Genomic DNA, 13461 nt, shown 5'->3' with positions numbered 1-13461 from the left:
GTGTGCCAGTAATTTACTTTGTGAAGCTGTTTTCAATCTCCCAGTACTAAATTTACATCCATGGATTTCATAGTAACAAAATCAAATGGTATAATTTTACCTTTTGTATTGCTTGGTGGAATGAAACTGGCTTCAAATTCATGTAGTGTCTCATTGGGCTTGGACCCATAGCTGAAATACAGCTGTACTGAAGTAATTGGCTTGCTCTCAATAGAGATCACAATGGCTGACTCAGTATCAGTCACATGGAACATATAGATGGCTGGGTTCATAAACGTGGTATACGTAGCTGGGAAAAGCTGACTTGTGTTTGACCTGGGCAGTAGAATCTTGAAAAAGAAAAGAAAGACAACATTTAGTTCGAGTCAATCAGTGTCAAAAGAGTGAAATATAAAACTACACGCGAACGAACAAAAATGTCCGTTGTAACTTTCCTTACAGGATTATCTGTACTTACCTCAAAATTGGCAGACAAATTCTTAATATTTAAATCTATGCCATTTGAAGATAAAGATATGTTGGCCATAGATTCATTGATATCACTTTGCTCAATCCAGATGAAGGGATTTTCCTTAAAATTAATCATCTGACGGTGGAAGTGGGAAAAAATGCAATGAAAACTCAGAGAGGAATTTGTTATCAACAGATTAAGCATTCCCAGGTATCGCCAACATAATTGCTATCCTTTTGCATTGTATAAATGGAAAAAGAAAACTGCAAAATAGGGACTATTTCCAAGCTTTGCCCACCTTAAACGATCAAATTGCTGGCCAGGGAATATCCTTGCTTTGTCCTAACAATTCTGAGATTGTATCATTGTACAAACATAAAATAACATCACTGACAGTAATTTCACTCTCAAAACCTTCAATGGATCATATTTGGATGATCCTACAGGTGCGCTAAAATGTTTCAATTCTTTTGAGTGCACCTGATGCAAAAACCATTTGAAACAAAAGGATGAAATTAGTGTACAACAATGGGGTTAGCAACACGCCACAATGTGATTTACTTGCATTCATTTCAATTGTACATCCTGTGTTCAATGCTCATGATGTGATCTCTATATTGTGGAGGCCAAAAGCAGACTGAGTGATGGCTTTGCTGAACACATTGGCTCAGTCTGCAAGACTGACGCCGAGCTTCCTATCATTTGGCACAGGAATGCCAACCCCACTGTGTCATAAACCTTGATGGACAGCTTACTGAAATTGGCCACAATGTACAGAGGTAGAAGAGTAACTAAATCTTGTATTGCCAAAGGGATAAAACAAATCAAATGTGATAACAGCTGAGAAATATCATACACATCTCAGTGCTTAACCTGCCCAGCAGTTCATGTTCCCCAGCTACTCATTCTTCACGGCCTGAACCAGGCATATGCAAATAGGGGGTCTGGCATCCAAATTAGGAGCCTTTTCCAAAATTGGACAGTCCTGCACACAGGGCAGAGTCTGCTGTGTCAGATGACAAGGTATACATGTGGTCTAACCAAACTTTCTTAAAGGGATTGCTGCAGATCGTCACCAAAAAGTTGAGCTTCTTAAAAAAGAATACGGGTGGGATCCTACATTGGCTGATACTGAACTCGGGAAACGCGGTTGGGTAAAGAATATGCTCCATCGCCAAACTGCAATTCTCCGTCACCTCGGCAGCAGCATTAATGCGGTCCAGAGCGCATGTACAGTAGACACTGTTTACATATCATTAGCAGTCCTGCCCGGTATTCTCTGGGGCCTCCGCGATTCTCTGGCTCCGATTCACCGAGTTCCCGACGGCGCAGTTCACTTGTGCTTTTAAAGATTGTGAAACCGGCGTTGTAGCTGATGAGGGAGAGAGAGGAGGTAGGACACGGAGAGGCACATCTTAGGGCTGCTAGGCTGGACACTGGCTGGTGTGGGGCGGAACACATCTCTGCTGACAAGGGCAGCGCCAGCCGATGGTAGGTTGGCATCACGGACAGGTGCCAGGGTCAGAGGCCGCCACGGTGTCGGGCATTGACTGGGCCAGGAGTGCGGGCATGGGGGGGGGGGCAGGACATGCGGGGGTGGAGCCCACAGTGCCAAACAGGGCCGCCATCCAGCTCAATGGGCCTGGTGAGCCCTGGGTTGGCAGTAACACAGGGTCTGGCCCATGGGATGGAGGATGATGAGCTCTGGTGCTCCACACCGTATGCCAACGTCTGACCCCTGCCCACGGAGGCACTTTCCACCGTCCACCTGGATGATCCCTGCATGCGAGCTGGTCATTCCATCACACAGTCCCATCGAATCCCTGGGGTGACGGTAGCGGTACGGTCGGGGGGGAGCTGGAGGGTGGGGAGCCCTGGCCACCCACAATGTCCACCTATTTCCCTCCCCTCCCCCTCCGCACCTCTCATACATCACACCACCTCTCTGGCCAGCCCAGGCCAGCCCACACCTCACACCCATCTGACAGAGCACCAAGGCAGAGAGGGATCTCTTCGCCGGCCCGCTAGAGCAATCTGAATGAAACATCAAGAATGACCACTGCCCATGAAACTGCAAATGCCCCTAATAAGAAAGAGAGGACTGGGGAAATAAAATAAAGACAGAAATAATATTTACGCCACCATTGTATATCAACACATGTAGGAGTAGGACTGAGGCACCAACAAATATAATAATATTACATATTAGCAGGACCACACCCAACGAAACCGAAACCAGATCATTCCCAGTGTGATGTTTGATTCATCAGAATCTACAAACATGTACATACCCGGAATTGAAAATCTTGATTTGAAATATTCTGAAAGTCTTCAAAATTTGGAAATGTGCAACTAAATGGATTTGCTTCCAAGGTCTTAACCCGGCTTGCTTTTATATTACTTGAATTGTACCTGAAGCAATAACAGAGAATAATTATAAAACATGCATATTGGGAGTTGGTAAGTGCATGCCATTACCAACTAAGGTAAAGATGCCATTACAGTACTTGAGAAAGCAGCTTTGATTTGCTTTGTAACTGTAACAGTACTCTGAAGTAAAGTCTTATTCATGGCAGCTATATGTTTGGACCCATTCACTGTTCCAATTATGAAATTAAAATGAAATGAAAATCGCTTATTGTCACAAGTAGGCTTCAATAAAGTTACTGTGAAAAGCCCCTAGTCGCCACATTCCGGCGCCTGTTCGGGGAGGCTGGTACGGGAATGTAATCAGCAGTAATTCAAGAAAACTATTTTCGTCACAACATATTAATTCTTTACAACCCAAATGTAATCTTTGCCTACCGATGCTCGATTGCCACCTCCTGTTTTGTCCCTTACCTCCTTGGGAAGTGGAGTGGGGTGGTGGTACTGTGGTAATGCTCAGGGGGTAGGGAGTGGATAAATGTTGTCCAGGAAGCTCGATCTACATCATTCACCTTCAGCAAGTGGAGTGGAGAAGCAGACTTGTGGGAGATACTCACGGTGCAGGGAGAGGAGCTTCCAAGAATTCTAAAATGTGCTGAGTTTGAACAAAATGTGAAGAGTGGTGTGATAGGAAAGCCATAAATTAATTGGCTGGTGAGTCTGCTCTGAGGGAGCATGTAGAATAGCTGGAAATGATAAAAATGTAAACTAATCGTTAAGCAGCTAAAGTGTTAAGTATTCATTTGATTATCAGTACTAGTACGGTTTATGAGCATTGTAAGGTTGATTAAGTTAAGGCCAAGTAAAGTAAAGTTGATGTAAGTAATCCTATGTAAAATAAAGTTAACATAAGTGAAGTAAAGTTAAGGCATGGCATGATTGCTCGGTTCCATTGAATGCATGTCCTGTAATACGTGGGATGCTATGGACACTACCAGTGACATAGAGAATGATATATGCAGGAGGTTTCACTAGTTGCAGAAACACAGTCTTGGGGTTTTGCTAGCAAGGAGATCGTGGCTGGAGTCATCGTGGCACATCTGCAAGGCTGAGAGCTAGGTGGATTGCATGTTCAATGAGGTGGTCACACCGCAGATTAGGAGCATGGAGGCAGATAGGGAATGGGTGACTACCCGGCAGTCCAAAAGAACAAGGCAGGTGGTATTCTGCTCTATCAAATTGGTTCTCTGGTTTGGATGTTGGTGAGGGTACTGGTTCCTCAGAGGAGTGCAGTCAGAGCCAGGTTTGTGGCCCTGTCGGTAGTGATTGAGGATTCATTATTAAAGGGAGCAGACAGATGTTTCTGTGTCTATGGATTTAACTCCAGTATGATACATTGCCTCCATGCTGCCAGAGTCAAGGATGTTATGGAGTAGCTGCAGAACATTCTTCTGGGAGAGACTGAGCAGTCAGAGCTCGTGGTCCAGATCGGTACAAATGACTAATGTTGGAAGGGGGTTAAACTCCTGAAAGAAGATTTTAGGTTGCTGGGAAGGAGATTGAAAAGAAAGACCTCTAACATGGAAATTTCAAGATTATTCCCAGTCCCACATGCCAATGAGCCTAGAAATTAGTGATCAAACATATGGCTGGAGAACTGCTGGAGAAGGGAGGGTATCAGTTTTATGAGGCATTGTGACTGGTTCTGGGGCAAGTGGGACCTGTACAAGAGAGCCAGGGTGTGCTAAAACGGAAGTGGGACTAACATCCTCACAGGGAGAGCCGCTAGTGCTGTTGGGGGGGTGGGGGGTTTTAAATAGATGGGCAGGAGGACGGGAAATCGAGTGGAGCTCAGATTTAAATGTAGCAGGGCAGCATGGTGGCCTAGTGGTTAGCACAACCGCCTCACGGCGCTGAGGTCCCAGGTTCGATCCCGGCTCTGGGTCACTGTCCGTGTGGAGTTTGCACATTCTCCCCGTGTCTGCGTGGGTTTCGCCCCCACAACCCAAAAATGTGCAGAGTAGGTGGATTGGCCACGCTAAATTGCCCCTTAATTGGAAAAAATAATTGGGTAATCTAAATTTATTTAAAAAAAAAAAAATTTTAAAAAAGATTTAAATGTAGCAACACTGGTAAAAGGAAGTAGAAAAGAAGAAAGTTAAAATAGACGGCAGCTGAAGCATAGACAAGCACCAAATAAGGTGAGAATAGAGAATAAAGTTTAAAAAGCAGAATTATAGACACTCTATCTCAATGCATGAAGCGTTCACAAAAAAGGTTGATGATTTGAATGCACAAATTGAGATAAATGAGTGTGATTCCCGAGATGTGGCTTTAGGGTGACCAGGATTGGGGACTGAATATCCAAGGCGGCATGTAGGAGGACGAAGCAAAATGGAAAAGGAGGGGGGCATCACCCTTAATAAGGGACAATTTCAGTACTTTAGTAAGAGAGTATCGTAGGAACAAAGGATCAAGATGTAGAATCAGTTGGGTAGAACTAAGGGTCAGCAAGGGGCAGCAAATATTGGTGGAAATTGTTTATATGCCACAAACTGTAGTGATACTGTTAGGCACAGTACGAATCAGGAAATTAAAGAAGCATGTGACATGGCAGTGCAGTAGTAATGGGCAACTTCAATTGACACATAGGTTGTGTTAACCAAATCAGCACTAATGTGTGGGGGATGAATTCCCAGAGTGTGTCTGAGCTGGGTTTCTGGAGCAGTATTTAGAGGAGCCAACTAGGGATTGGGATATTTTGGATTTAGTGTTGTGTAATCAGAAAGAGCTCATTAATAACCTTGCTGTAAAGAAGCCTTTGGGAAATAGTGATCAGAACATGATGGCATTTCACATTAAGTCTGCATGAAATAGGGTTCATTCTGAAACTAGGGTCTTCAATTTGAAGAAAGGCGAACTATGAAGGTATGATGGGCATGCTGGCTATGGTGGGTTGGGAAAATATACTAAAAGATTTATGGTAGACAGGTAATGGTTTGTATTGAAAGAAATACTATGTGATCTGCAACATTCCTCTCATGCACAAACACTCGAAGGCTAAGGTGAATCAAAGATTGCTTTAGATCAAAAGAAGTAGCTTATAAAGATGCCAGAAAGTGGAAACAATTTAGAATCCAGCAAAGGTTGATGAAAAACTGATGAAGAAAAGGAAAAGAGAATGTGAATGCAAGCAAGTGAGGAACATAAAGGCGGACTACAAAGGTTTCTTTAGATATGTGAATTGAAAAAGATTAGCTACGACAAATGTGGGCTCAATCCAGGCGGGGGCAGAAGAATTTATAGGGGATAACAGGAAAATGGCAAAGAATCTAAACAGTTACTTTTGTGTCTTCAAGGAAGATGATATCGAGAATCTCCCAGAAATAGAACATAGAACATAGAACAGTACAGCACAGAACAGGCCCTTCGGCCCTCAATGTTGTGCCGAGCCATGATCACCCTACTCAAACCCACGTATCCACCCTATACCCGTAACCCAACAACCCCCCCTTAACCTTACTTTTATTAGGACACTACGGGCAATTTAGCATGTCCAATCCACCTAACCCGCACATCTTTGGACTGTGGGAGGAAACCGGAGCACCCGGAGGAAACCCACGCACACAGGGGGAGGACGTGCAGACTCCACACAGACAGTGACCCAGCCGGGAATCGAACCTGGGACCCTGGAGCTGTGAAGCATTTATGCTAACCACCATGCTACCCTGCTGCCCTAATATTAATATAATATTAAATATTAAGTGACCAAGGGCCTTGAAATACTGAGGCACTAAAAGAAAGTAGAATTAGTAAAGAGATAACACTTGAAACATTGACTAGATTGTAGGTTGATAAACCCCCTGGATCAGATGAGCTTCAACCCTAGGTGTTGAAGGAGGTAGCTATGGAGATAATGGATGCATTGGTGGTTACCTTTCAAAATTATATAGATTTGGGTGGCACGGTGGCACAGTGGTTAGCATTGCTGCCTACGGCGCTGAGGACCCAGGTTCGAATCCCGGTCCTGGGTCACTGTCTATGAGGAGTTTGCACATTCTCCCCGTGTCTACGTGGATGTGCAAGTTAGGTGGATTGGCCACGTTAAATTGCCCCTTAATTGGAAAAAATGAATTGGATATTCTAAATTTAAAAAAAAAATTATATAGATTCTGGAAAGGTTCCTCTGGACTGGGAAGTAGCAAATGCAACCCCACTATTTAGTAAGGCAGGAAGTGGGAGAATTGAGAATTACAGACCTGTTAGTTTGATGTCAGTAGCAGGTAAAATGTTGGAATACATTATAAGGGATGTTATTTAAAAAATTACTACAACAGATATATACACACCCTGACCCATTTTAAAATGATTACTTCACCACATACATATACCAATATATATCTATATATACCAATTTCTTACATTCATCATAGGTAGATGAACAGAAAGGCAGAATATTTCTTAAGTGGTGAGAGGTTGACAAACGCAGGTGTCCATAGAATCATAGAATACCTACAGTGTAGAAGGAGACCATTTGGCCCATCATGCCGAGACCGACCCTCTGAAAGAGCAACCCACCAAGCCCGCTCCCCCACCCTATCCCTGTAACCCCATAACCCCGCCTAACCATTGGACACTATGGGCAATTTAGCTTGAGCAATCCACCTAACCTGCACATCTTTGGACTGTGGGAGGAAACCGGAGCACCCGGAGGAAACCCAGGCAGACACGGGGAGGATGTGCAGTGTTGATGTAAGCCTACTTGTGACACTAATAATTCCATACTGTTTCATAAAATGAGGGACGATCTCCCTAAATCTACAAAATTCTTACAGGGTGTGACAAGCTGGCTGTAGATAAGGGGTGGGATTCTCCGTCCCGCCATACACGTTTTCTGGTGCAGTGCGCCCCCGCTAGTAGCGGGATTCTCCGTCCAAGCAGCCGGCCAATATGTTTTCCGGTTGTGGGCACCCCGACGCCATTGGGAAATCTGCCGGCGTGGCGGAGGATGCTGCCGACGGAGAATCCAGCCCAAGGTGTTTCCCCGGCTGGTGAGCCTAAAACCAGAGGACAAAATCTCCAAATAAGGAGCAGGCTATTTAAGGTTGGGTTAAACAGGAAACTCTTGACTCAGAGGATGGTGAATCTTTGTAAATTCTGTACTCAGAGTGCTGTGGAGGTTCAGACGTTGAGAATGTTCAAGACTATTATGATGCCGGCGGTGGAAGGGGAGGCGGAGTTAGTTGTGGCGCTAGATGCGGAGGTGCTGGAAAGGTTCGGGTTTGGGGAGAGGTTTGTCAGTTGGGTGAGGCTGTTGTATGAGGCCCCGATGGCGAGTGTGGCCACGAATAAGAGGAGGTCGGAGTATTTTCGACTATACCGAGGGATGAGGCAGGGGTGTCCCCTGTCCCCCCTACTTTTTGCGCTGGCAATTGAACCCCTGGCTATGGCACTGAGGGAGTCGGGGGATTGGAGGGGGCTGGTCCGGGGTGGGGAGGAGCACCGAGTGTCGCTGTATGCGGATGACCTATTGTTGTATGTGGCGGACCCGGTGGGGGGAATGCCGGTGGTGATGGGGATTCTCTGGGAATTTGGGGATTTCTCAGGGTATAAGCTTAACTTTGGGAAAAGCGAGCTGTTTGTGGTACACCCGGGGGACCAGGAGGGGGGGATTGGGAGGCTCCCACTGAAAAGGGCGGAGAGGAGCTTCAGGTACTTGGGGGTTCAGGTGGCCAGGAGCTGGGGGGCCTTGCATAAGCTAAACCTCACAAGGCTGGTGGAGCAAATGGAGGAGGAGTTTAAGAGGTGGACATGCTGCCGCTGTCTTTGGCGGGTAGGGTGCAGTCAGTCAAGATGACGGTGCTCCCGAGGTTTCTGTTCCTGTTCCAGTGCCTCCCCATCCTTATCCCGAAGGCCTTTCTCAGGTAGGTTTACAGGAGCATTACGGGGTTTGTGTGGGCACACTGGACTCCAAGGGTGAGATGGGTGTTCTTGGAGCAGGGCAGGGATGGGGGGGGGGGGGGGGGGGGGGTGCTTGTCGTTGCCCAACTTCTGAGGGTATTATTGGGCTGCCAACGCAGCGATGGTGCGTAAGTGGGTAATGGATGGGGAGGGGGGTGGCATGGAAGAGGCTGGAGATGGCATCCCTGTGTGGGTACGAGCCTGGAAACGCTTGCAACGGCGCCCGCTGTCGCTCCCTCCGACAAGATATACCACGAGCCCGGTGGTAGCAGCTACCCTCAAGATTTGGGGGCAATGGAGGCGGCACAGGGGGGAGGTGGGGGCCTCGATGGGGTCCCCGATACGGGGGAACCACCGGTTTGTTCCGGGGAGAATTGATGGCGGGTTCCTGAGTTGGCACAGGGCAGGTGTCAGGAGGCTGGGGGACCTGTCATAGACGGGAAGTTTGCGAGCCTGGGTGAGCTGGAAGGGAAGTTCAGGCTCCCCCCGGGGAACACCTTTAGGTACATGCAAGTAAGGGCGTTTGTCAGGCGGCAGGTGGTGGGGTTCCCCCTGCTGCCGCCGCGTGGGGTCCAGGGACAGGGTGCTCTCGGGGGTATGGATTGGAGAGGGGAGGATCTCGGAAGTGTACCAGGTGATGCAGGATGTAGACGAGGCTGAAAGATAAATGGGAGGAGGAGCTGGGTGAGGAGATTGAGGAGGGGACGTGGGCGGATGCCCTAGAAAGGGTGAACCCCTCCTCTTCGTGTGTGAGGCTTAACCTCATACAGTTTAAGGTACTGCATAGGGCTCATGTGACCGGGACAAGGATGAGCCGGTTTTTTGGGACCCAGGACAGGTGTATTAGGTGCCCAGGGAGCCCAGCAAACCATGTCCACATGTTCTGGGCATGCCCAGCGCTGGGGGAATTTTGGAAGGGTGTAGCAAGGACGGTATCGAGGGTGGTAGGATCCAGGGTCAATCCAGGCTGGGGACTCACAATATTTGGGGTTGCAATGGACCCGGGAGTGCAGGAGGCGAAAGAGGCCGGTGTTCTGGCCTTTGCGTTATTAAATTGGAGAGGGTGAAATTTGTCCTAAGGGGGTCAGTGCAGGGGTTTTTCAGGAGATGGCAACCATTCCTAGATCTCCTGGCAGAACGGTAAAAACAAAAGGTCAGCAGCAGCAGCAGCAGCAACCGGGGGGGGGGGGGGGGGGGGGGGTTGTCTCTTTGTTTTTGTTTAGGGTTGAATATCTGTTTTTTGCCAATGACGGGCGTTAATTTATTGTTTCTCTTTTGTATTTACGGCCGGGGGGGGGGGGTCTGTTTTTTTTGTTCTTAGAATTTTCTGTTATTGTTTTCTTTTTTGTGAAAATGTGAAAATTTGAATTAAAATTATTTTTAAAAAAAGAGAATGTTCAAGACAGAAATCGACTGGAATTTGGAGATAGTACGGGAAAGTGGCAATGAGGCAGATGATCAACCATGATCTAATTGAAGGGCGGAAAAGGTTCAATGGGCCAAATGGCCTCCTCCTGTTCCTATGCTCCTATGTCTATTAATGTTCACAGGTTCATCATAAAGCACCTTCTGAATCATGCAGTTATATAAAGTTACTTCCTTCAAGCACTGCTTACTGCAACAAGTTCTTTACCTTTTTAAGACCATGTTGAAGGTGGCTGTCTGGAAAAAATATGTAGGGTCTTCGACATGTATTTGACTCTCAAGAGAAAAAGATATTTTATCGATGGATGTGAGGAGAACTTCTGAAATATTTTCCATCTAAATACAAAATTGAAAGTAATGATAGATGGTTTTGTATGTGTAAACATTTGAATCATCTTTCACACATCTTTCCATTTTTTAATATTTTTACTCAGGCATTTGCATTAAACTAACAACAACACAGAACAACTGAAAGCAGTTGTGAAATTAAACAACGTAATAAATAACCAACATCCATGCCCTCCTGTCTTACCCCTTAACATAGAACATAGAACAGTACAGCACAGACACAGGCCCTTCGGCCCTCAATGTTGTGCCGAGCCATGATCACCCTACTCAAACCCATGTATCCCCCTATACCCGTAACCAACAACCTCCCCCCCCCTTAACCTTACTTTTTTTTTTATTGGGACACTACGGGCCATTTAGCAGGGCCAATCCAACCTAACCCGCAACTCTTTGGACTGTGGGAGGAAACGGGAGCACCCGGAGGAACCACGCACACACGGGGAGGACGTGCAGACTCCACACAGACAGTGACCCAGCCGGGAATCGAACCTGGGACCCTGGAGCTGTGAAGCATTTATGCTAACCACCATGCTACCCTGCTGCACCCCTTCCCTATTTTAACCCCTTTAATCACCCCTCCCTCTTCCCCTTTGCTGGCACCTCAATCCTTAAAGAAGTCAATGAACGGCTTCCACCTCCGAGTGAACCCATCGACTGAACCCCCCTCAGAGCGAACTTGACCCTCTCCAGCCTCAGGAATGCCACGAGGTCGCTCACCCACACCCCCGCTTTTCGGCGGCTCCTAGTCTCCCCACCCAAGTAAAATTAATCTCCAAGCAATCAGGGAAGCAAAGGCCAAACCATTGGCCTCTCTCGCCCCTGGACTCCAAGGTCTTCTGACACCCCAAACGTCGCTAAATCTGGATGCGGGGCCACCTTCACCCCCAAAATCATGGACATTATGTCCACAAACCCTTTTCAGCTTCGGACATGCCCAAAACATGAGGGCCTTCCCGCGCACTGCCCACACCTGTCCCCTACTCCATCAAAGTACCTACTCATCCATGCAGCGGTCAAATTCACCCTGCAAACTACTTTAAACTGAATAAGGCTGAGCCTCATCCCCCCCCCCCCCCCCCCCCCCCCCCCCCCCCGGCAGTGCCTCCTCCCACATCCCAGTCTCCACTTCAGCCCCCAGTTCCTCCTCCCACTTCCGTTTAATGTCCCCCGTCGGAGCCCCCTCCCAATCCATCAGCTCCTTGTCAACCTCGGACACCTTCCCCTCCCCTATCCACTCCCTCAACAACGCCTTAGCTTGCAGCCCCAAGGGCGGCAACTCGGAAAAGGAAGGCACCTCCCTCCTCACAAGCATCCTGACCTGCAAGTACCTGTGATGATATGCATAAGTAATCATGTACACAGTGATAGACAAGACCTCCAACCAGCAGGTGGCACTAGAGAACAACCACATGACACTGTTACCTCAGGAAATCTGGAGACAGTCTTTGTAGTAGATAGTCACACTTTGTAGTATCTCTGAGGTTATTTATAATAATTAGAAGTTTTTGATAATATTCTTATGGTTATCTAACCCACATTATTGTTGAACAATAAACCTTTAACTAGTCCAGAAGTAGACGATCTTTAGTGAATTTATTCCGACTGGCCAAGCACCAGAATGTAACAGTACCTAAAACCAATCCCCCTGGGCAGCTCATATTCTTCTGCCAGGTCCTCTAATTTTATAAAGCTGCCCCCTACGAACAGGTCCCTGAATCACTCAATCCCTGCCTGTCGCCACCCCCGAAACCTCGCATCCAGCCCCCTGGGTGCAAACCAATGATTATCACAGATCAGTGCCCACCCCGAGGCCCCCTCCAGACTCAAATGCTACCTCCACTGCCCCATATCCTCAAGGCCGATACCACCGCTGAGTTCACGGAGTACCTGGCCAGTGAGAATGGCAGAGACGCCGTCAACAATGCCCTTAAGCTCGTTCCCATACAATAAGCCACCTCCATCTGCCACCCCCCCATACCAACCCCTCTCCCACTACCCATTTCCTGACCATTGCGCTATTTGTCATGGAGTAGTAATTCATTACATTTGGCAGCACCAACTCCCTCCCACCCCACACTGCCCCCCCCCCCCCCTCCCACCTCGCCCCATCTCCGAGAAAGCGCTTTTGCCCTGCATACCGTTCATACAATTCCAAATTCACTGCATTAGCCTTCTTAAAGAATGACTTCAGGACAAAGATCGAATGGTTCTGAAATATAACAGGAACCTTGGCAGCACTGTCTACGCCCGTCCTGCCAACTACAGTGGCAGCACATCCCACCTCTTGAAATCCCCCTTCATCTTCTTCACCAGCCGAGTCAAAGTTAACTTATGTAGCTGTGCTCAACCCCGTGTCACCTGGATGCCTAAAGCTCGCCCCCACCACCTTGAACGGCAGCTCCCCCAACCTCATCTATTGGCCTCTGGATTCAATCGGGGACACCTCCCTCTTTCCCATGTTCAACCTGTACCCTCAGAAATGACCAAAGTCCTCCAACATTCCCATAATACCCTGTCAATGCCCCCCCAATGTGTCTGAAATATGTAACAACAGGTCGTCCGCGTACATCCTAGGCTACAGTTCGCCAGGAATTCAGGCACACCAATTTACAGTCCCATGGATTTAGGCACATCTCCTTTACTGCATCTGACTAATTGGGAAAAATTAATACCTATTGACGACGTAAGTGAAATCTCTCCTGCTGATGATTGTAGCATTTTCTATTATGTATTATTATTGATACTACTGTCTCCGCTGTGGATGCAATCCAGAAATTGCATTGAAAATGTGCTCAGAATAGTATTGGTCAGGTTATAATTTAGGTTTCCAATAAAGGCCAGCACGGTAGCACAAGTGGTTAGCACTGTGGCTTCACAACGCAAGGGTCCCAGGTTCGATTCCCCGCCGG

General features: G+C 47.3%; 1 protein-coding gene across 1 annotated transcript in view; it reads right to left on the bottom strand.

Moving 5' to 3' along the window:
• The window catches only part of LOC119970874 (polycystic kidney disease protein 1-like 2), a 129640-nt gene that overhangs the window by 81256 nt on the left and 34923 nt on the right, over positions 1-13461 (bottom strand). The window contains exons 11-15 of the mRNA XM_038805983.1: positions 11881-11946; positions 10413-10540; positions 2743-2863; positions 458-586; positions 101-329 (exon numbers count right to left, since the gene is read on the bottom strand). Coding sequence (XP_038661911.1) covers positions 101-329; positions 458-586; positions 2743-2863; positions 10413-10540; positions 11881-11946 — 673 coding nt within the window. The remainder of the gene's footprint in view (positions 1-100; positions 330-457; positions 587-2742; positions 2864-10412; positions 10541-11880; positions 11947-13461) is intronic.

This window comes from Scyliorhinus canicula, chromosome 9, assembly GCF_902713615.1.
Source record: "Scyliorhinus canicula chromosome 9, sScyCan1.1, whole genome shotgun sequence".
NCBI lineage: Eukaryota > Metazoa > Chordata > Chondrichthyes > Carcharhiniformes > Scyliorhinidae > Scyliorhinus > Scyliorhinus canicula.
The sequence above is the reverse complement of the archived record's forward strand: the minus strand, read 5'-3'. Positions and strand labels throughout refer to the sequence as shown.